Below are 25,857 nucleotides of genomic sequence, written 5' to 3' on the forward strand. Positions count from 1 at the left end.
TACGTTGGTTCTTTGATGTTATTGATATAACTTTAGTCAGTGCGAGAATTTTCCCAATTTCCCCTTTTCCCTTATAAAAAATAGGGAAATCCGCTTGTGCCTGAAATCACAAAGGAGGCACTTACATTCAATCCAAGTACCAAAAATCTTTTTTTTTTAGTTCTGAGTTCTGAACTCAAGGGATGGCCTGACATTGGACTCTGTCTGCTCGGCTACCCAAAGTCCGGCCTAATTTTTACTAGAATCCACAAAGTTTGGGTGATCGGTTTTCAACAAAAAGGCAAGCCGCTCATTTCATAGTTATAAAAACACCAAAAATAGAGCAGATATTTAAATCCAGATATTTGTGAATTTAAAATTCTTACCTTCGGATGTAACTAAAACATTTGAAGATCAATGTACAATTGTGCATTGTATTCCATGTTTTTGTAAAACAATACAATTACATATTTTAAAAAAATTCTTAAGATTTCTTGTTAACGTAAACTATCTTTATTAACCGATAGGGAAAACCAAATGACTGCTCATCAACAGTGTAGTATTCCTCTTTAATCCCTCTTGGGTGCAAACCCTAATGAATTGTGGTGGTTATGCCAGTGCTCCCAGTGTTTAAGATACATTGTCTGACTTAGAGTAGCATATACAATGTAGCAACTCAACAGGAGGGGTAATGAACAATACAGGGCAGAAAAAAGGGTGCAAGCAACATTTCTGTTGTGAAAGAACATGAGTTCTTATTCTTGTGTTCTTGTATATTGCAGGTGATTCATTGCAGTGGCTACCTCAAGATCAGGCAGTACAGTCTGGATATGTCTCCCTTCGATGGCTGTTACCAGAATGTGGGCTTGGTGGCTGTTGGCCACTCCCTTCCTCCCAGTGCGGTCACTGAGATCAAACTCCATAGCAATATGTTCATGTTCAGAGCCAGCCTTGACATGAAGCTCATATTTCTAGATTCCAGGTAGGTTTGCCTTATTAACCAAGTGGATAGCAAACAAAAGATAAAAAAGATTGCTATTATTTTTCACCAATCATTATTCTGAGATGTCTATGCTGTACATTAATCATGTGTATTTCACGTGTTTAAGCTATAAAAAAATGTGTTCATTAATATTGTAAGTAAAAGGGAATAGAAATAAGACTTGTATTTAGTATGTACTATTCTGCTGTGTTGCAGAGAATGTGTCTATCATATAATATAAAATAAAACATTGGTTGTTAAGGTAAGCCCATTGAAGAAGCTTGAGTTGATCTCCACACTACCTTTCCTACTGAGTGGAAATGATGAACTCTGATGCACCGAGTATGTTGTGGGCTGCAATGAATCTCCCTCTTAGTATGTTACAGAAATGAGAATAGTGAACTTGAAATGTTCTAATTATGCATCTGATCTTCAACAGAGTTGCAGAGTTAACTGGATATGAGCCTCAAGATCTGATTGAGAAGACATTATATCATCATGTCCATGGATGCGACACATTCCACCTGCGGTGTGCACATCACTTATGTAAGAAATCAAAGTGCCCACTTATACCCATCTATGGAATTCTTAGCTCAAATCTAGAGATACATGAGGTTACTTTGACACTTGCTGAAAAATGGTCTCTATGTAGATAGCAACGTTCCAGAACAATACAGTTGGCCTGATGCAGGCCAGGTTACTGTAATAGGAATGTCGCAATGTAGATGTTAGTTGATCGACAGTCTGCAGCAGTTTGGAGGCAGGGAGAGGACAACTTAATGGGTTAATCAGCTAGCCAATGGCCAGCTAGCCAATCAGGCTCATCTAGACAATCAGGCTAAGTGTTTGGTATTAGCTGTCACATCAACATCATGGGGAATCCTGTGCCTTTTCCACATCGTGGAATAGATGTATTGTGTGGATATAATGCTTCCTGGTTTGCATATTTACTGGTCAGGGCTGTCTTAATGGCATTGTGGGGCCTAGGCAAAGCAATGCACTGTGGCCCCTACATTAGTTGAAAAAACCTATATGTCTCTCCACCTGATATCAGCCATTCTGAAATGAACATTAGCCTACAGACATAAACTGTTTGACTGTAGGGGCGTGGTACAGGGTTCTGACAGTCGGGATCCCCACAGTCATTAACCCGACATTGGGATCCCGACTGGCCGGACTCAGACTTCATGGCGAGCACAACAAAGCCCCTCGCTACGCTCACAACCTATTCTTTTCTCCCTCGTGGGGGTTGTGGACCCCCACGAGGGAGAATAGCCGGTGGCCGTCGGCAACCCATCTGTTGGTGTTTTAACAGTCGGGCTCCCAACGTCGGGTAAATAACTGTCAGGATCCCGACTGTCGGGACCCCGTCCGGCACCCTGACTGTAGAGAATGTTCCTGGAAGCGCTGATTTTGTGTAATTCACAATGAAAGCAGCTGGGCAGAAATCTCTACTAGCCTCATAAGAAACTCCATAGGCACCAGAAAATCCTGCTCAAAGGCCCCCAGAACTGTGGGGCCCTAGGGCAGCTGCCCAGTAAGCCCATACATTAAGATGGCTCTGTTACCAAGGCAAAGCAGATAGCCATACAGACAAGATGTATTAATATCTTGTCTGCTTGAGCAGGGGAGTGAATACTCTCGCCTCCAGTGAGCCGCGCTACAGTGCACAGTGCATCTGCCTAGTGCTAATGTGCTCTGTCTTCCTCACTGGTTGGCTGCACTGGGCAGGCGTGAGATCTCACTATTATGGCAAGATTTCCTGTGCAGCTCAGAGCCTGAAGCCATAACAGCCTGAGACAGAGCTAACCCTGCTGTGCTGTGGAGATAGGGTAACGATATTTGCAGCGGTTGAAATCGATAGCTGCACCTGCTAACATCACACATCTGCACCTGTATTTGTAAACTTGCATTTCCTGAAATTTAAAGTTCATAAACAGAACAATGACAGGTAATTTATTCTTAACTTTCGTATGGTGTAAATGGGGTAAGATAGTACATATATGAAAGGCAAAAGTACACTCACAAAAAGGTGTCAATTATAGCCCTCAAATCCATTGCATAATACCCCTCCCTTAACACTCCAGCTTTCAGTCAGCCCGGGACCTGGACACTGAGCAGGGTTGAAGCCAGGGTTTTCTGTACTTACCCCCATTCACACATGTGTGATGATCCAGATTTTACTAGATCATCACCATTCACACTGGACCCAGGTCTTCCAGTGACCCGCATCTTCCAGCTTACAGTAGGCGCTTTGAGACATTATCATCTGCAAGTGCTACTGTCTTCTTCATTTATTTTAGGCATGATCCATGTCACACACAAGATGGGGGATTGACCCGGGTTGGAGGTCATGGGAATAACCCTTGAAGGGAAACAGACCCAGGGTTGTCAACTCGTGTAGACCCTTTCAGACAAAAGCCAGATCTGGGTGAATGCATGTGCACTGTAAAAAATTAAATAAATGGAGGTTTTGCCTTATGGGGTATAGGAGATCTAAGTGACCATTTATGCTTTTGTGCAGAATCTCATTTATTCCCTTATCTCTAATAAGCCTGTACTTCTCTGTACTGAGCTTATGCAATTTATCCTTTGTTGCAATACCATATCTGGCCTTTATTTTTTTAACCTGTTTTTTGCATTATTGTGTACATTTTTGTGTAACGTGGTAAAGATGTAATATTTGCAAGAAGGCTATTACTTGGATGATAAGTAAATTGGGGCTTTCCTAAGCATTAATGATCTTGTCACTTTGTGTCATGCACCAAGTGTCAACATTACAGAAATAATATTTATTTTCTTTATATCAGATATGGCCTCATTCAAAGATGGACAGAGTTTTTGTATTCTATTTTACTTTTCTTTTTAAAACATAGAGATATCACTCTCTTGACTGACCATATGTGATTGTTGGTTGTGTATTTACTAAGATGGGAGTTCTAAGGAAGATGGGATGTTTACCATAGGGAACAATCAGATTCTATCTACTATCTTCTATCTAGAAGGTGCTCAATAAAAAAGTAGAATTTTAGTGGTTGCTATGGGCAACATCCCATCTTCAATAGAACTCCAATCTTAGTAAATTTACCCTTTAGTAGGAATAATTGTTGCTCTGTGTCTACAAAGGAGGCTTAGTATATGCAAATGTACGTTCCAGGCATATACACAAGCAGTAACGTATGTTTCTCTTTGCAGTGCTGGTGAAAGGACAGGTCACGACTAAGTACTATCGGTTCCTGGCTAAACATGGCGGCTGGGTGTGGGTGCAGAGTTATGCTACGATTGTGCACAACAGCCGATCCTCCAGGCCCCACTGTATTGTCAGTGTGAATTATGTCCTTACGTAAGTAACCCCGGGCATATTTGTGTTCAATAATGGCTAATAAACAGTGTCCTCCTTTGCTAATGCTGTGATGTTTTTGGCTAACATAACCAAGGGAAAAACTCCTTTGTTGGTTTTTCATGGTTCGCACGTTAAATGTATTGAGATATTTATATAGCACTTAAACAGCACATCTGGTTTTCTTCAGTGCAGCACAGTTTGAGTGTCTTAATTTGAACCAGATTGACCAATAAATCCATAAAAATAAAAGTGATGGGATATTTTTTTTAATCTATTGCTTATTTATAACAAGAGACTGAAGTTAGATGCCATTGATGTGCACTTATTTAATAGAAATCTGGCTCATGAGAGAATAGCAGCACTTTGACCAAGATGATTTTCCATGGGAATATAGTATCTGTAATGTAACAAGACTTCTCTATAAGGCATATAAAGTTTATTATAAACCACATTTATGCTCAGCTGTTGTGGGAGCCTGCAGTGCCAGAGAACACAATTGTGTCTGCTCTATATATAACCAATGTTACCGCATGCAATCAACACTGCAGGCCAAATGAAACTAAGTGTGCATAAAACCATTGAGAAACATACACACTAAACCACGCAAACAAATGAACACAAATAAACCACACCAATACAAACCAGCACTGAGGAAAGGAACATTATACTATAAATAATGTAACAGGTGTAATAAAAATGTGGACTATAATCGCTTGTGGACAGTTTGCAGTGCCATGGTATAGCATTGACTTCTGTACTTTGCTCACTTGCAGCCTCATAGTAATGTAAAATAAAACCGGTGCTTACCCATAGTCCATATAAATAACTTAATTTTTTTTTTTAAATAACATTATTTTAGTATGAAGGTTACTTGTATTTTTTTCATTGTGAGTGAACAGTAGAGTTAAAGGAGTAGAATTTGTTTTTGTTCAAGTGCAGGACGTACTGCATGCATCTCAATGAATTAATCCTCCATTTTACATATCTGAAGGCAATGTACACTGTAAATACACAGCTTTGAACTAAGGTATAAAGGACTTATCTGGCAAAGCAGGAGCCCATGCAATAGCGTTCTTGCAGAGGGTTTAGGAAGCATTAATTATTGTTCATTCTAGAACCCTGCAACTTTCAAAACTTGTGCAGTTCCTCTTTCCTGCCTGAGGTTTCACTCTGTGTTGTGGTGCTTCTAGCACAGTCTGGCCTGTATATCAGTGCTGAAATTCAGACCACACTGTGCTAGTAGCACCAAAGCAGAGAGCGATACCCCAGGCATGGAATGGGAACTGCACGAGTTTTGAAATGTGCAGGGTGCTAGAATGAACACTAGGATTATATGTTACATAGATTAGCAGGCAATGGCCTTAACATTATTTCTATATTATCGGGGGTTGCAGTCTGACAATGGACTCTATTATAGGGAAGGTTTTGCTGTTATGTCAGTCTATATCATATCTGTTATGTCAGTCTATATCATATCTGTGGCTCCATATATATATCTACAATGGTGATGATTTTCTTATTTTAGTTCTTTTTAAATATATGTTCCTTATTGGGTTGCTTGCATTATATTCACAACAATGTAGTCTAGTAACAGGCATATACATTTCAAGTGCAATAATGTAATAATATCAAACAATGTAGTAAAAAAAATAGGATTACATACTGGAAATATGAATATATGTATAATAGGTAAGGACTTTTATATAATCAAAATATCTTAAAAAGAAATAAAATAAATACCTAACAAAGATAGGAACATTATCTGCCACAAAGCTGCATGACACCGAGCCTCCCAATGCAACACCGAGCCTCCCAATGCTCAGTCAACAAACCAAAAACTTGATATATGTTTCTGGTTTGAATTCCTAGCACTAGTTTAATTTATGTTGTTATGAATTAATGTTCTGAATAAAGTCAGGAATACACTGATGCCTGGTCACACTGACACAATAATCAGATACAAGGGGAAAATAAATCCTAATATTGGACAATTGCGGAAAAGAAGTCTGCTGTTCCTTGCTTCAAACAGTGGCAGGTATGCAAGAAGGATTTGTGGGGTTTCATTTTTTTGTCCTCTACCTTTGAGTAGCTGGAAGACAGAACAGTGAGGAAGAGAGTGGATGGAAATTCTTGTATATTATACAGTTCAGTACCAGCATTATAACTGGGTTTCTTCTGCCACAGTTTACCGAACACTTGACAAAGTAAATCTAATTGTACATCAATGCTGTTATTTTGTACACCACCTTTTAGGTGGCTATTCCAGAGAAAAGCTGTGAGGAATGACAATTAACTATTGTATTTGGCAAGAGGATACTGGAATATTAATATAACTATATCCCAAATAGACACATACAAAAATTGAAACTAGGGGGGAAGGTAGGTAATAGGAGATAGGCAAATTTGAAAAAATAAAAATAAAGTAACCTGTACAGCTTGTTACAATAAACGTATAACCATGAAACACTTCCCAGTAGCACAGTTGCTTTCTGCTATTTGTTAGAGGATACATTTCATGGCTCGGAGTCGCACAATCCCTTGTTTGCTCGTTCCTGCATTCCATGATTCAACAAATCCTTCTGAAAGGGCTCATTTCTCCTGAAAGAGAAACACCTCCTCTGATGAGAGGGCGCACAATTCCTTCCCACTGTAGAATGCATGTTTTTGTTTTCTCTCTTGATCTGTGCACATGAGTATTGCAAAGAGATCCCATTCCTTTGTATTGCAAATCACCACAAATTGTCCAGCTTACAAAGCACACACAGAGCTTGTTTTTAGAGAGCCTCTTGTGGAATATATAAGAGAATGGAACCAATTGAGAGCATAAATATGCAGACTCTATTTTTCTGGTTTTATTTATTCTGTTTGCATGCTAGATATAAAAAAAATATACATCTTGGTTAACTGGCCACAATTTTGTTACAAATAGTAGTAAAGAGTTCAGGATTTGACATTTGGTAAATCGTGCTTTAACTAGATGTAGAATTAGCTGTAATTATACCGATAACCCTAAAAAAGAAATAAATGTAGCGTCAGAACAGAAACAATAAGGGAGCCTTTGTCATTTTCTCTGTTTGACTAATGGTTAATTTTATTCAAGAGCGTGAATACTATTTGCTACAATCCTGGCAGTCAGAGAGCTCTTATTTAAGGCTAAGGGACCTGTTTGCTGCTCTTTGCTCATGACATACTCACTCATCACCCCGTTACAAGAACGTATGATGAACTGAGCCAAGAGATAGAGCAAAGCAGCTTATTTACTGTAGGCATCTGTGATTAATAGTAAACCCTTTTGATTATTTACAGTATTCTGAAAGCATTAGCGCTAGAGACTGCAATACTACATTATATCATTATTAGCTGGCTGTTGACAATAGCCCTCTGTGATAACATATGCTGCTAATTCAAAGATTATATCTCTATGTGACCATTTATCAAAGCTAGATAAGCCCTTTCCCCATATAGAATATGGGTGTTTTTGTCAGAAGGTAACAATAGCCAGCAGAATAATCCGATGGGGAAACTATTTACGTGCACATGCTTCTACTTCTATATTATGACAAAGCCTATTTAACAAGTATCGGGGTGGTAGACATACATCTTTTTCTATACATCTTGGGCCTGATTCTGGTTCACTCACAAAAGCAAATTCTCTCTCTAATGGACAAAACCATATGATGCAGGTGGGGCAGATGTAACATGTGCAGAGAGAGTTATATTTGGAAAAGTTATTTTGTTTCTGTGCAGGGTAAATCCTGGCTGCATTAATTTTACACTGCAATATAGATTTCAGTTTGAAGTACAAACTCCACCCAAATCTAACTCTCTCTGCACATGTTACATCTGCCCCACCTGCAGTGCACACGGCTTTGTTCGTTAGAGAGAGAATTTGCATTTGTTAGTGAACCAGAATCAGGCCCCTTGTGTTTTATTCGCATTGCATATGCAGCGAAACACCAGTCATAGAGTACTAGAGACACCGGGCTGTGACATTAATTCATTTTAAAAACATACAAAGTCACATATGGTGCACAGAACTTGGCGAGAGAACAGGCCGTGGTTGCTGCAATGTAGCACTTTTGAATACAGATTCAAGGTGAGATGCATTAAGCCTTGAAAAGATTTAAAATGGAAAGTGATAAACCACCAACCAATCAGTCGCCAACTGTCATTTGTTAAACACAGTGCGTGACATGACAGGAGCTGATTGGCTGGTACTTTTTCACTTTTCAAGCCTCAGGTTCGTTGACACACAGATGTTCAATGTCAAACATTAAAATAAAGTAGTTTTGCTGCTTGGACCAGTTGTTTTATTTATGTTGATAACATAAGAAAAAACATTTTGAGTTAGAAAGATGATTGTCACAACCTAGTTTCCCAGAATTTGGTGAGCTATGTGGCGTGACTGAAGCCTCTGTGTACATTTATTATTAGTTATTGCCATCTCAGGATGTTGATGACAGGGACAGCACACGGAACTGAATATATTCCATACCACTGCGCATTTGTGAACTGGCAAAGCTGGTACACACATGCACATATACCTCCAGACTGGCAGGCAATGTGCTTAGTTCAGCAATGCTCCTGCCAGCCTGTATCACAGTAAAGTTGTGTCACTCAGTTGTACTACTGTAGCTAGATTTTCTTAGTAAATGGAGTTGACAGCTGATTTTCTATTGCTGTGATAAATGGATACAGAATATGTTTTGTTTTTGTCACAGTTTATTATGAAATACACCCACTAGTATTTAGTATCTGCCTACATTTATATACATTTGTTATTGGAACATGGATAATTCTACTTTGGATATTGGAATTGTTATATGGATAGCTCTGCTAGGTGGGCGTAAGTAGGATCTATTAAGTGCCAAATTTAGACATCCCTACATTCCCTTAATTTCCCATCAGATCTACTGACATGCCATTAAATACATCTAAAACTACATATACTTTACATCCCCCCAGACCTCCCCAGATGTCTCTTATATGCACATCAGATCCCCTGTATGAACTCAGACATCCCTAAAAGTTTCATATACCCATCAGATTCAGCCAAATACCCACTTACCTCCCCATATGCCTTTTTTTTTTACAAGTCCAATAAATCCTCTTTTCCTCTCTCATAATGCGCATTGTATTTCTCCTCCAGAGGCACACTAATGCTAGGGTGGGACTCTTGTGCAGTAATCTCCCCTCTGCATAGCACCCACCACCTACCAATTGTCATGGCCCCTTCCTTTTAGAAATATTTTCGTTTTTTTAAAAAGATTTGCACAAGCAAGTACCAGAAATATACATTACCAAAGCCTCTGCTGTCACCTGCACCTGTGTTACCTTTCCAAAATGTGGCACCACTAGCAAAATACATATTTATTTATTACTTATATAGTGCACCCTTATTGCGCAGCACTTTACAGAGGAGCTTACAATCTATATTCCCTACCACATGTACACACACAGACATTCTAGGGTTAATTATGTGGAGCCTATTAGTATTTATTTGGATTGTGTGAGGAAACCAGAGCACCAGGAGGAAACCAAACAAGCATGGGGATAATAAACTCTGCACAGTTGGGTATATGGAAATTTGTTTCACTCTTGTATGTAACATTGGATTGTATTATATACTGGCATATTAGATTTGTGTGCAGTATTTACATTTACTTGTTGTCATACCATAAATGCTATTATAAATATAAATATAAAGATGCAATGGATCAATTACAATTCTGTGATTTTCATCTAATAAAACAGTGGTTACATCTGTCATACCAGTGAATATCACAGAGCAATCCAGGGATTTAAACTCTTGATTTTGAGGCTATTTCAGGTTAGATCTCATAAGTAATCCAACCCGTATTATGCCTGATAGTTCCAGAAGTTAGGTCCTGATATAGCAGTTCAGAACAGTGAATGCCTCTACCTAATTGACCGGCAATGGTGGCCTGTCCCCCCTCTTTTTCAAGGAGTAGCTGAGCCAAGGACTGTACCACAAGGTGCAGTTTCCTTAGCCTCGCAAGCTGGGTGGCAACAGGCAGCCCGAGTTAAGTCAGACTTACAGTTAGACATCGCAACCGATGGTTGCAATATTCCTCTAAACTGCCATTTGAAGCAATTAAAATGCAGGCAGGGGTGGTACGCACCTCCTCCTGCATTAGCACTGCGTAAGGATCACATTTGTGATCTGGTTTCCCCCAGGTACTCCGGTTTCCAGCCACAATCCAAAAATATACTGGTAGGTTAATTGGATCCCAACAAAATTAACCCTTGAATGTCTGTGTGTGCGTGTACATGTGGTAGGGAATATAGATTGTAAGCTCCACTGGGGCAGGGACTGATGTGAATGTACAAAGATTCTCTGTAAAGCGATGCGTAATATGTGTGCGCTATATAAGAAACTGTTAATAAATAATAAATAAATATAAGTATAATATAATTTAAAGGTTATCGGCTGATTCAAACTTGCACATAAATCAGACTTGCAGATGGATCTTGTGATTTATTGCTGCACTCGGGCATTTGCATGTAGGCTAAATGTTTAAGGGTGACATGCGTGTGTTGGTGAAATTGCTGGCCAGGCTGAATTGAGTGTACATAGAGATCCCTCTGACATAGGATGAATCTCTTGCACATGGTCAGAGATGTGCAAATCCATATTATAGTAATGACAGCTGCTTTCACAAGTGGATGGACAAGGGTGATGCAGAGATATTGTACATCTGCATAGGCTCAAAGATCTGCATTTCTTTCTGTGCTTGCCACGCTGAATCAGTCAGTATATATTTAAAGTATACGTTAAATATGTTAAATATTTGACTTTTTATTACAAAGCAAATAGGGTTTTTTGCCTCTCTTCTGTCTGTACAATCTAATCCACGAACGAGTCCTATGTCTGCTTGCCTACAAACTTATAACACCAGTTTGTAAATCATCCCTTAGAGACCTGCAACCATCATATTTTTTTCTTGAATAATTGATGATCTAGTAAGCAAACAGAGATTCACTTCGTTTCCATATGAATGTGTCTGCTATGACTGCTTTTCCCAGAGGATAGTTGTGGAAACCATTGTCTTACGTTTTCTTCTAAATCATGATATATAGGCTGTGATAAAATACAACTAGAAGAAAAGGCCTTTGGGCATGCAAGATCTGGGAATATCCCATAAAATATTTGTATTATAAAGAAAAAAAAATGAACCTATTTCTTGTAGGGTTCCCATGTGACATAAGCACTGCCTGACTATATGATAGACACACATACAAGGGATGTGACAACTACGCTCCCAGCGTATCAACTGTACTCGTGTTATTGCCCTGCTTGTCTGCTCTGCAAGGTACTAAATGGCAAAGGTGGGAAGAGAAGGGCATTATTAAACATGCACATATACCACTCGGACATTGTGTCAATGAAGAAGGATGTCACTAATCTCAGTGTAGGGTAGTGGTCCCCAAACTGTGCACCTAGTATCCATGGGTTGCCTCGGAGCACTTGCAGGGGTGCCTCAGGTTGGTGATCCAGAACCAATGCAAATTATTTATGGTCAACGAAATAGGCAAAATCAGTGCTTGTGACTTCCAATTATAAAATATGAGGGAAAATAGAAGTGAATCACGTTCCTCACCACATAGCTGGACCTAAGGATAAAATATAATTACAACTTATTTAATTTAATATTTTTTTCTGAAATTCTCAGTAACAAACATTTGGCCTAGAGGAGCCATGAAAAATATTCTTATACTGTAGAGTGCCATGATTCAAAAGGTTTGGGAACCACTGGGGTAAGGGAAGAAGGTGGGTATCGGGAGATGATACCCACATCTGGCTGTGTATGCAATTACTGTTCAGCTGCACTTATGTAGCACAACTGTCAGATTTTGATGATGATGAAATCCATAACGTGACTATTTAACATGTCTGTACGAGACCCAGGATCATATGTATTTGCACATTTAAAGCATATCTAAATCTTTATAATAGAGGAAAGTATGACATTTTATTCCAAGGAATGCCTTATAATAACAAGACCTGTAGCAGACATAAACTTAAGGCCCATACACACTGGGTGACTTTGAGCTGAAAGGTTTGAGCGGCTTTCAGCTCAAAGCCGCCCAGTGTGTATGGCCTGGTGATGAGCGGTGAGCGCTGCTGCGTGCTCCCGCAACATCGCCGGGAAAGCCGTTCATCTGCAGATGAGTGGCTTTCAGGACGGCTTTCAGGATGGCTTTCAAAGTTGCCCAGTGTGTATGGACCTTTAAAATATTGCTGGAGCACATGCTGTCCATACACAGATATATTTCGGTTGGTCAGTATGGCTGCTGCAATAATGACATTTACTGGCCATTGTATAATGTATGGTCCAGTCATAAATGTACCTTCATGAATGGATTACATTTTGTCAGATTAAATTTGATCCAGTATGGTGTATAACTAATACATGGTGTGAGATCTTGTGCTTAGCTGTAGCTTACCTTTACCTTGTGCTCCCAACCCCCCCTTCACTAAATCACGACAATGGGTACAGACTGGTTACCTGGGCCACTGGGCGCCACCATGTATAGTGCTGTAGCTCCCCAGAAGTGACGTGAGCCCATGCGGCATAAAAGGGAGGACATCCTGTCCGCGGCGCTGACATACCGTAGCCTTCCGTCACCAGGGGATACTAGCGGAAGTGTGTGTGGGGAATGAAATCGGCCTCCCCCAGGCGAAGAGGAGGCAAGGAGCCTGGGGGGTGGGGGGTGGGCTGTCATCTACAGTATGCAGCTGCAGTACACAGCCACCGATGCCCACTACTACTGAGTGACAGCAAACTGTTTATTTGTACAGGACAGCAGGTATTTTTCAGTGTGCCCCGAGACCGATGGCTCCCCCAAGCCACAGCTGGGGCTGCCACACCATAGTTGCATCACTGGGGCCAATATATTTTAAATTTGCACAATTGTGGAGCAAAGCCACTCTATAAGCTCGGTGGGTATGTGCTCCCTATGTGATAACTGTACTTAATGTTACCTTCCTGGCTGTTGCAGCGACCAGTGGCGCCGCTGATGGCTGCCTAGGCGCTGTGCAGCTCGGCGGGTATGTGTTCCCCACATGTAATGTCTTAATGTAATGTATGTAATGCCTTCACCCCCCCACCTTCATCCCTGCTTGATGCTGCACTGTAAATCCACAAAAAATTCCTAGTGTGCGCAAGCATACATGGCCAATAAAGTTGATTCTGATTCTGATAAGAAATAGTTGTTTGCTAAAACTTTTCATGCATTCTAAGTGGATTCAGACCCTGTTGGATTATCATACTTCAGGTACATCTGAGAAATATGCTCCAGTTTGCTGCCAGGATCACATTGCAGGAATAAAAAGTTAACAAACTATGACATGAATGGGCGGAATGAACAATAAATATTCCCATGTTTCTTAAATGTAGACTCTATAGAAATAAATACTATTGTTCGAAAAACATATATCTGTATACATAGGTTTATTTAAACGTAGATGCATGTGCATGTTTGCTACATTTAGGAAAATAGTACAATATTAAATAGTACTAATAGTACTTGAACATGACTTGCAATGGAAACTACTCAATTAGAACAGTACTTACATAGAGAGGGGCCCTAGTTGGTACACCATATGTAATGAGAGGCGCTACCATGCTGAGACTTAAAATGCCACATACAAAGAAAAAAAAAGATTCACGTGCACAAACACTACTTATTAGAATTGTAATACATTTTGCAATACCATTTGCAATAAATTGTTATTTTTTTTTGCATAATCTTAACAAGAGTTATGAGCTTACCCACCACATCAAGGTTACCTCATTGGGCAAGTCCCTCCCGACAGCTGTGATCCAGGCCCGTTTGCCCGACAGCAAATTGGCAGGCGTGATTTAATGTCCTGCCTGCCGATCTGCGAAAAGTGGGAGTGTCCGCATAAAGGGCCTTGGATTGTTGATCTGCGGCTGAGATCGCAACAATCCACGGGCGTTATCAGCAGAACGGGCCCGACAGCTTCTAATGTCATGCTGGTTGTGCCGTGATCCCTCTTCAATGCTGTCAGTACCAACATAGCTAAACAAGAGAGCTAAACAGGGATCTAGTAGATGAGGAGGGAGTCATACAGAATGCTTGTGAGAGGCACATACACATCCCTGGGCAGTCGGTGGGACTACCTGCAGTGAGCTTAACCTCCACAGATGGATCTCAATGACAGTTAAGCCTCTTCACATAGATGACATTGAAGGGGGTGGGGGTGGTGGTGGTGCTGGATGAAGTCAGGCACGCCTAGCAGGCAGCAATATTGGCATGGTAGCAGCAGACAATGAACCGAGAGTCCAGAAGTCTAGACCACTTTTTCAGGCTAATTCAGATGCCAGAGCTTGGGCATCAGACCTCTGTGGGCCCAGTTCATCTTCATTTGCCAGTTTAGCGACCCAGTATTTACTCCAATGGTCTAACTTTACACAAGCCAAACTCCAGATAAATATTTTTTAATAACATGATGCAAACAGAATCCAAAGCATCAACCAAATATTAGCTAAGATCTAAATTAATGATAGAAAATATCTGTTTGATACAGATAATAACATTTCTCTACTTGCAACCTCTTGTGCAGTACGTTTTGCAATTACTTTGTTATGCCATTTCAACACAGATGCCACAGAGATAGATATTCCAATCCATGGTCTTATTGGCCATGTCCACTTCTTTTACACCATATAATAAAGGTCATCTCTGCAAACCAGCAGTAAATAACTATAACTGCACTGACAAATGTAAGGTGATTCCTCAATCACGTCAAAGAAAATGCCAATATGAATATTTATTTTGGCCTGGCATATTTTTTAATTGTATTTCCAGAAATATGTGGCACAATGCCCATTCCTGCAGTTTCTTGCTTCTGGCAGTTTTCTTTGCAATACACTGCTTCACTTTCAGTAAGGGGAAGATCCCATAATTTAATTAATTAGAACAGGACATTACTTATCTTCAAGCTAGCAATGCTATGCAATATAATGACATTTAAATAAAAATAACATATTAATGCCACCATTCATGTTTTAACGTAACCCTAACAATAGATGTTGCCTAACCCTAAATTGAACCCTAATTTCATGTGTCAACATTCTAACTATCAACATCTTGATGCTGACATTTAGAACATGTCACTGTCAACATTTTACATGTCAACACTGAATGTTGACATTTTGGACATGTTAACATTTTCATTGTAAACATTCTGACCATGTCGACAATGTGGTGATTACATGCTAATTGTGAGTTATTTACCCAAGTAGACGTGTAGTCCTTGTCTGGCAACTCTTTTTTACTAAGTGATATTATAGGGCAATTTGTCTAACCTTGACAGCGATCTTTACTAACCTTCTATGTAATTTTGACTATTTAGTCAAAATCGCTTAGAAGGATCGCTCTGTGTGTACACCACTTAACACTCATGATAAGATGTAAGCAACTGGATTTTACTGTGGAGCATGTCCCAGACAAATGTCCTCCCTGCTTTTGTAATGTAATCTGCATTACTGTACTATTACAAATCATTAGGATTCACCTTTCTAAGTTGTCCAGTGAAAAATAGTCAATAAAATATTTGATTCTTTAGAACAGTATAGCTCTTTACATGGTAGATAGACCTTGTGTGTCCAAATTGAAAGCATATCCTGCAGCTTAGGGCTCAGGTTTGGTCAGTGTGTGGTCAGAGCAAAATCAAGTTACTCCAAGGCATGATATGCACAATTTGCACTCATACTGTATTGTTCTGTGACAAACACCAGAACTATATGAGCCCACAGTATATCCTTTAGAACCTTACAACTTGATCATAGAAAATCAATAGATTCTTCTAGTTCGACTATTCTAATTACATATGACTCTTAAAAACTAATTTAAAATTTTAAATTTAAACTAATTATGAGAAATGATAGCAAGAAATTGGATAGAGCCTCCAGAAAGCCTCTAAGAGAAAAGAACACAAACACAATTGGTTTTCGCAGAAATGAGCTGCCCTTTCTCATCACATTGCCTGTTGGCGACCATTACACCAGAGCTAGAAACTGTAGGAGTTATAAGTGCTAGATTGAAACATACTGCCAGTTTATTTACTGTTTCTGCTGGCATGTTCATTTTTGGCTGGATTTTTCTGTATATGGTTACACTGTACTGGTTTAGTATCATTGAAGCCTTAAAGAGTTAAAGTAACATGGGCATCTCCAAATAAGACAGGGTCTCCATACATGGAAAAGCAATTTCAGTTTAGTAGAAAATATGAATGCAGTGGGTAGTAACGTAATAAGTTCTCTGGGGAACTGTTCATGCGTTTCGCATAACAGCCTAGCATAGACGACAAATATGGTGTGTGGCCATCAAATAATATTGAGAAACTGAACTGAGTCTTCTAGAAGCCTAGAAATGTTTTCTCTTTGTTGTATTGGTAAAATTCTTCCCATGTTGTCTTGCATTCTATCATAATGATATAATAAGTAGTAAATCAGTATGCAATATGATGTTCCCATAACAGTAATGATTTCATGTCAATGTATTTCAGGCTAATATGTTTTATATACAATATGCAGCAAAGTAACCCAAGAATACATTGTTTGAATTAGTTTACTGAAAATAGGTAACTTTAGATAAACAATTTTACAATTTTCTTTAGAATAACCAAGTTTATGTGATTTATGAACATATACTATTAAAAACTGAGATATTTTCTGCATAGCAGTGTAGTGCACTCATGGTCACTAGATACATTACTTTTAAGGTGCATACACACGGGTGAGATATATTGCTCAGTGTCTCCTTTTCATCAGCGACCAGAGATGGTCGCTGATGAAAAGAAACCTCTGCTGGGGGAGCCCCAGAGGGAATCAGCTGGTCGCAGGAGCAAGCTCCTGCGAACAGCGATTATAACGGGGTGGAAAACAGGAGTGCGCACCCAGCGATATATCGTCGGGGCACACTCCCATCACTGGCAATATGGTCGCCAGCGACCATATTGCCAGTGATATCAGCCCATACGGCTTTAGTTTATTAAAAAGTGCTGGGAAGGGGGGGGTTTGAATATATTATTGTACATCACTGATGAGATCATTGATCTCCCTACTCAGAATAAACAATTCACTGAAGTAATCATTTTAATCAATCTGATGAAGGTTAGCATGAAAAATAAAATTAAAGAGCACCTAAATTATTATGCAACTTATAGCAGAACATTTTCAACTACTGTACATATAGTCACAATAGAACGGTTTCTAATCTCCAGTATTTCTGAATTTCAAATGAGTTACATTATTATTATTTTGTTGGTGTTGACCTTGAAAATAAGTGCTAACCATCTATTCTACTCTATATAATTCAGTTGTTTGTTATTTCCCACCATTTATCACATGAATATCCTGCTAGAGACATGTTGTCCAGTTATGGTAGTGCCTATATCATTCGGTCACACCTCTATGAGGTTTTAGGCAGGGTACATGTTATATAATCCTCGATCTTGGCTGATGCGACAACTGATGTAACAATACATTGGTCACTTGGACAGACAGAACGATATAGCACACAACCCTGTTATATATCAGTCAAATGCATCCAGGTGCATACCCTCAGCTGCTGGTTTGTCACGTTGTGTGAACAGGAGAGCACAATCATGGGTACACATAATATCAAGTGTGATCGGACAACATAATATTCTCTGATGTGTACCCAGTATTAAGAAAGACGCAATGCTGGCAAGCATGAGGTGCCATTCTGGAACAGTACCAGGGAATTCATTTCAAGTCTGTAATTAACCAATTAAATCCCATTTGTTGATTGCACTTCTATAAACTTTCCAATTGTTTACACTTGCGTAATAGCAAAGCCAATAAATGACCAAATATTTTTTTTGTTACATATTATAATATGTAATATATATATATCTCCACCTAAAACAAATATATATATATATATATATATATATATATATATTGCTTATTATTAATTTGTGGAAGGCTTTACCTTGAAAACCATACATATTCAATGTCATTTGGAAACACAGCATTAGTGCAGTTATTATCACTGTGAATTACTCATATTCATAAATGCTCTAACAGCTGATATTGCCATGGATACTCACCTTTAATATTCAACATATGTTCAACTTAAGTTATAAAATGAAATACACAACTATAGGAATCGGCTTTAAATTTGTTCATATTTTATTTGTTTATTTTTGGTTGAAATTTTTTTATTTAAAGATAATGTGGTGGTGGGCAACAAGAATGGACAACTTTGTCCATGGTACATTCATGCTTACAAAAACTCAATATGGGGCGTACGACTTCATATTAAACAAACTCAGACATTATTGATAAGGGGGAGAGCACGCACTAACAAAATAGCATCAAAAACAGAAAGGAAGGAAGGAAGAAATACATTATTATTTTATGTTCACATATTTATATTAAATATTTAAATTCATTACAGTATAAGCACAGGTCTTTATTAGGTACTTATGTAATATCTGGGCTCCCGTTTATCTTATGAGACCGCGTCCCCTTGCGGGGCTCGCTGCGCTCGCCACGCTTCGGGCACGGTGGCTCGCTGCGCTCGCCACACTATATAAAATCAACTCCATGCGGAATTGGATAGTAGGGGTATGAAAAAATGGGGTGCATTTAACATGGGAGCCCAGATAATACATAAGTACCCTTTATTATTTTTGTTTATGTTAAGAGTAGTCATTTTATAATTACATAATTACATGAATTCTTCACTGCCTGTTGAACTAAACAGCACTTTCCTATTCATTTCTTTAGTTGAGATCTAACAATCTCAGTTGAAAAATTGCATTTTGGTGTGATTCTACCCCTGATCCATACGAATTTCACTCCAAATCCATAAGCCATGACCTTTATTAATATGGAAAATCTGGATTGTCCTGTCAAATCCTGGGATTTGGACTCACTTCTGTTGGTCCCATAATGGCTTCTAGCTGTCTGGAATTCTCCTTCCTAACAGCGTAGCCAGCATCCACTACATGCAGTAGAAAGGGCAGACTGAAACTACTGCACATGTCCAGTGGCAGCAGATGTTCCTTCCAAGTCTACTGTGTGTGCGACTGTAGTTCTGAGTGTTCGGTCATCGCGCCAGAAAGAGACTCTGGTAAGTGGCTTCTCATGGTATTGGACCTGCGTGTGTCTGTTTGGGGCAGACTGCACTTTGTTTAGAGCAGACTATAGCTCGTTACATGCAAATAATGCATCTTTCATGGGCTGGCAACAATTGCTCTAAAACATTTGGAATCCCATCTTCAGAAATCCTAAATTTGACACTGGGTATCACCAATTAGATAAAGTTTAGGGCTTATTGTAGAATTTAAAATGATACATTAAAATAGTGATCTAACCAATAATAGCTTTTTAGACAACACACAGCTATTAGTCTGAAGCCAATGTTGGCCATAATCACCCAGGATTTATATTTGATAAATAATAGGAGATGTATTGTCCATAACTTGTAATACTTAGGGGAGTATGTGTTAAAGCTTGGAAAGATACAGTGTTAAGTACTAACCAATTCGCTCCTATCATTTTTAAACACAGCCAGTAAACCGACAGGAGCTGATTGGTTGATACATATACCCCTTAATTTAGGGTGGATGAAAAGAGGAATGCAGTTGGGTCCATTATAGTCTACATCCAACATAGTTACAGTTTTTAAAAGTTTTCTCCCATGTTTATTAACGTCGGTATTTTGAATGATTGCTGTACTGACAGAATCCAATTTCTCTTGGTACATTACTGCATGTGGCATGAGGAACTTGTGAACACATTTCTATTGCAGAGGTGGTACAATATTAATGTTACTTATCACTGCAGAATAGACAAGAGGTTTGTTACATATTTCAAATCCTAGAACTTGGTTAGTGGCTGTAATAACCTTTCCTGCCTGCCTAATGCAGGCTTATCTCACAAGGATGAGAATTTGTCAATGACAGCTCTATTACAGACACATTAACTGCTGCTATTTAGAACTGGAATGAAATACTCTCCATAAAGTTGTCCTCACTTCAAATATAGTACCCTGTCTTTTTATATTACTGTCTCCTTAATCACTTAAAGGAGCAGTAATACAGTACTTAGATACAGTAAATTCTGATTATGTAGCACTAACGTTGCTGCCAAGACTTCAACCAGGAAAATAGTCAATGTATAAAGGTGACATTTGGAGTTATCAAAGGGTTTATTTGTCCAGCCCATATAATTAATTATACAGTATATAGACTAATTAAAAGTAAAAGAGAGGAGCCAAGACAGATCAACTGATTGCATATCAGTACATGTGATGGTGATCCCTAGATTTTATATTATAGTACAATTGGTGGTGGTAGCGGTGCTTCATAGATGGGGACAACAATACATGTTGGCAGTAATTCAGTTAGCTGTTGTAAATTACTGTGGGATACAGCACTGAGATTCCCCAAAATCCTCAATAACCTGCACTTTAACCAGGGAAAGATTTAGGGGGATATTCAATCTCCGTCGAGCATCTCCCGTGGGGGAGATGCTCGACGGGCCCTATTCAATGCTGTCTTCCCCGACAGCATTGAACAGGGTTTCCTGGCAGAACGAGCCCGACATCTCTAGCTGTCGGGCTCGTTCTGCCGAGAACAGCCGGGAAGTGACGGGCTGCCGGCTGCATCTCGTCACTTCCCGGCCGCAACTCGCGGCCACGCCCCCTTTTCGCTCCCCGGCAGGCGGGACATTGAATCCCGCCTGCGTGTTCTCGGTCGAGCTGACCGAGAATGGGACTGGGTCACGACGGGCGAGCAAGCTTGCCTGCCGTGACCTGAAGATTGAATATCCCCCTAAGACTTTAATTAAGAGCCATTGCAGGAGGAAGAAAATGCTCTCTACCTGGACTTACATATGGTTGGCATCACCTGTGTTAAACTATACACTTTGTAATAAATGATTTTCAACACAGGAAGGAAGACCAGGTACAGAGGATTTTTCCCTCCTGGAATAGGTCATGTTGGGCGGTATGGGGAATGTATATTAAATTTAAATTAATAGTTGTCTGAGTACTATTTATAGCTCCACCTATTTTTAGGTTGTAGAACAAAGACAATCTAAAATACACATAAAAAATAAAATCTACTTTATCATCTATCTTGTCACATGCAAGAATAGCAACAGCCTATGTACTGCTTACACACTGGGACAGGAATCAGGAGAGCCAGAGATGTCACAGTGCTCAGGCTGTGGGGGATCCCTGACAGTGGGGGGTCCAGGGTACAGTGTCCCCTGTGTCCCACCTTTAATCTGGCTGTGGCGTTAACAAGCACTACGATCCTGTTAACACATGAATTGGTGTAGTTTCACACATTCTGGGGGAAATTTACTAAGATGTGAAATACACTTCACAGGTCATGTTGCTGTGGGCAACCAATCAGAAGCTACTTCTTATTTCTTTTTCACCCTGAGTCTAGATGATAGTAGACAGGATCTGATTGGTTGCGCATAGCAACATGACCTGTGAAGTATATTTCATATCTTAGTAAATTTCCCCCTCTATGTGTTAGCGCCTATTACCATGCAATTGTAACATGCATTACAAAGGGGTTTGAGTGAAAAAGGGGCTTGGATTGAATAGCCTCATGTGGTAAAACCCAAGGCTACCACCTTTTTTCACCCCTATTAACTGTAAGGGCTAATTGAAGTTGGTCCTTATAGCAAACACCAAGTCAGACAATTTAAACCACAGCACAATGATAATAAATAAACCATATTTACTGGATCAGCTTATAAGAGAATGTCAACATGTGTATTGATAAAATATGCATGATAGTGTCATAAACCTTCTCTCTTGTGTTATTTGATGTTTTCCTTCTTTCTAAATTGCAAAATTTGGTAGTAGTAGTAGTAAAATAATAAGACATGAGATAGCTATAAGTCTTGTGATGTCACAGAACTGGTTTTATATCCAGTGCCAAGCTGACTTGCTATGTGTTTGTATATGCTGCTGTTTGTGTAATGCAATAGAAGTCAGTATCGGGTAACAAAATACAAACTATAATAAAAAGGAAGTGACTAAATACACAGGTTTCATGTAAAATACAAAATGTGTTTTCAGACCTGTTATTATTGTACTCTGTGCAAACAGTTGTAATGAAACCATGAAATATAGTTAGTAAATGCTTATAAAATGTGTTTTCTGGGGAAATAAGAAATACATTCCAGACATATGCACTGTTATTCCTAGCACCGGGACTCACTGTGTGTATAAGAAGTGTTTGCATTTGGCATGGCAGAAAATTGTTTTAGGAGTTTAAATAAAAGAGCATAATGCATATTTAGTCAGGCATTACTGTACTAAGGCATTAAGTAGATTAGAAATAAATGAAAGTAATTAACGGAACTGTCTAAGAAATGCATTATATCAGGGACATGAATCAACTGTTTGCACAAAACATTATGGCTGGCTGCCGATGAGATTTAATCAGGTATATGCGTTGTACAACATTTGTGTTGAAAAAAAAATATTAATGAGCAAAGACTCTAAACAGTATTCAGGATTCCATACTTAATCTTCTTTGTTTGAGAAAAAGACTCATCAGTGCCCCCTAGTCACAGGGTGCAGTATATATATATATATATATATATATATATATATATATATATATATAGCAGGTATATTGCAGGCAGAGCAAAGACTTTCTTTATATAAAAACAGCAGTCTTTTTATTTATCTACACATGTTGTTCCATTAGACATCACAAACCATCTACATCAAGTAATCATTTCCAGTTTGTTGTGTTGGAATACATTGATCCTTCCTCCATCTTATTCTCAGCCTGCAGCTTCCTGCTTACCTCAGTGTCAGTCAGGCCTGCCCACACTAACATAATCACACAAGCTGACAGGTCACTGTCTCCCACACCCGTTCTCTGCTACTGTGATCATTTTGTTGTATATGATTTATTACAGATAATGTACAATTGCATACCTCCCAACTGTCCCATTTAGCGTGGTTTTTGGGGATGTTCCCGCGTTCTTCCTGGGGCCAGGGCATTTGGGAGTCCTCACTGTCGCCGTAATAGACGCCGTGCACATGTGGCGAAAACTGTGGCATGGCCTTGCGGGAGAGCCGCAAGTATAGGCCACAACCGCTTTTGTTAGGTCACACCCCAAAATTTTTGGCGAGCGCGAGCTTCTGATGTGCGTCCCTCCTCCTGAACTATGAAAGATGGGAGGTATGCCATTGTTTGGTTGGAGACTGGCACCAAAAAGGTCAGGGGTGATAAGTGTGAAATATGTCTCCAGGAATATTGGTGCTAATGAACAGAGGGCAGATTTATTAAACCTGGTGAAGTGATAACTCGGTTGGTCATAACTCACCAGCCAATCAGCTCCCAACTTCCATTTTTAACCCAGCCTGTAACATGATAGTTAAGATCTGATTGGCTGGTGATAACGTACCAGCCAATTTATCACTTCACCAGGCATAATAAATCTGCTCCTGAGTTCCTGTATACAGCATATGACATGGAAATAATCCAGCACTTTCCAAAGCTTTACACTAGATATTCTGTGTGTCCAACACACCCTCAACAACAGATATCTGTGGAAAGAAAGGAATAAAAAACAAAGTACACTGTGTATAGATAATTATATCATACCAAGAGAACCTGACCTCCCTCGCAGGACACGGATTACTTTTAAGGCCCCCATACACTAACGCAATTTGGGCCGATTTCACCCGTTTGTGCTGGAACGGTCCTAGAAATCAGCCCAAATCAGGTGCATGTGATGTCCCTTCAGGTCAGATGCGTGGTCCCATGCAAATTGGGCATGAGTCAGAGGTTGGACTGGCATGCAGTTCCGACTTCGGACCCTCCTCCCGGCAGTGGGGAACAGGGGTTCTATGTGATCTGCCACATGTGAAAGGACCACATGTGATGTACCGCGGGGGATCGTCTGGCCATACACTGCTGCGAGAGATCGCAGTAGTGTATGGCCAGCTTAAGTCCAATTATTTTGCTATTTTGTATATGCGGCATATGCTCTCAGAGGTGCTACCACTGGCTCTTTTATGATGCACAAATATTAAAATAAAAGTTACATTTGTTTAGATCAATGCCTTTTGTTTTGAGGTCTAATAAGTGAAGATTTATATCAGCCTTGCAATACACTATTTCCCTGCTGTCTGTTAGTGGGTGACAAGGCAACGTTATGATGTCTCACAAATCTGGCCTACCACTGGTGTCTAGGCATTTACAGATCCTCAGGGAAAGACAAATGAACAGAAAACCATAGTGCACACCACTTTCAGCAAAGCTGGTATTTAGATGATATCATCTTACTTACTATCTTGCATACTATCTTGTGGTAGCATGCACGCTTTGGACATTCACTTCAACCCCAGTGTCTGTTGTGTAATGCTATGCTGAGCAATACTCTATAATGTATAAGTGGTTTTTGCAATGTAAAATATGGGGGTGAGAAATGAATGAGGGTATTTAGCCCAAGTGAATCCAAAACTCCTTGATGACACGGTAAGATAAAGTTGGAAACATATGACATCACTGTAATCTATCACTTTATTTTGGATTCTCTTAGTAGTGTTATGTTATTTATAAAGTTACCAGTGAAAATTATGTTTTAGTTTTACTGTGCACAACAGGAAAAATAATTATTTCCTCTTCAAATCTACACAGACTTATCTACTCTAATATCTGTAGTTGCACCCCTTATCTACTATATAGGAGCAAGATTTTAAACTATGTTCCAGTGTGGTGGACTTAAATAACCATGGTCAGACTTATGCAACCATGTACAGTATATATGCATTATGCTTCTTTTACAGCCAACATCAATGTGGAAGTCTTTGGTGGATAGATACTACTGTAGCACATTATGGTGTGTACAATGTATGATTATTGATCTTTTGTCCTGACAGAGCTCTGTTTTAGTGTCTTATTTGTTTGGTATTCTGGAATAGGACAATTAATAAATAATGTGCATTGCCTTTTGAGATCTTAAGGAATTTGCAGTTGAACAATTGCTGAAGCACAAATGAAGGGTAGCTAATTATTCACATATAATATGGGTAATAATAAATGGCATTGTGTATGGACATTGTTTGTGGACAACAGAAACCAAACTAAAATGTGATACATGTGGTATATGCAGTTGTCATCTCACTGTGATATTGAAGCTCTGGACATTATTCCTAAGCCCTATGTAGGTATGTGGCAATATCTCTGACATGAATCCAGATGCTTTATAGTCAGACAGTGCACAGTGAGCTTAAGGCAGGAACAGTGACACAAAAATGCAATTACAGTCCCAGTATAATATTATCCCTTTATCTATATACATTTGCCATAAGGACAGAGAAAAATAATTTACATGTCCCTCTGGCTGTGAGCCCAACATGTATAGTGCATATTAGTGCAGGTTTCCCTGTATCAATAGAATTTCCCTCTTATTCTCTCTCTTTTGTACATAGAGTTTTTGGAAGGAGATCTGTGACAATGTTATGCTTTATGCATTTT

At 39.3% G+C, this 25,857-nt stretch overlaps 1 protein-coding gene across 2 annotated transcripts in view; it reads left to right on the forward strand.

Moving 5' to 3' along the window:
- SIM1 (SIM bHLH transcription factor 1) overlaps window positions 1-25,857 on the forward strand; it is an 86,623-nt gene that overhangs the window by 37,387 nt on the left and 23,379 nt on the right. For both annotated transcript variants that reach the window (XM_083176985.1, XM_083176986.1), the window contains exons 7-9: window positions 762-961; window positions 1,401-1,507; window positions 4,157-4,304. In XM_083176985.1, coding sequence (XP_083033111.1) covers window positions 762-961; window positions 1,401-1,507; window positions 4,157-4,304 — 455 coding nt within the window. The remainder of the gene's footprint in view (window positions 1-761; window positions 962-1,400; window positions 1,508-4,156; window positions 4,305-25,857) is intronic.

Source organism: Crinia signifera, chromosome 3 (genome assembly GCF_055691185.1).
Source record: "Crinia signifera chromosome 3, ASM5569118v1, whole genome shotgun sequence".
Lineage (NCBI taxonomy): Eukaryota > Metazoa > Chordata > Amphibia > Anura > Myobatrachidae > Crinia > Crinia signifera.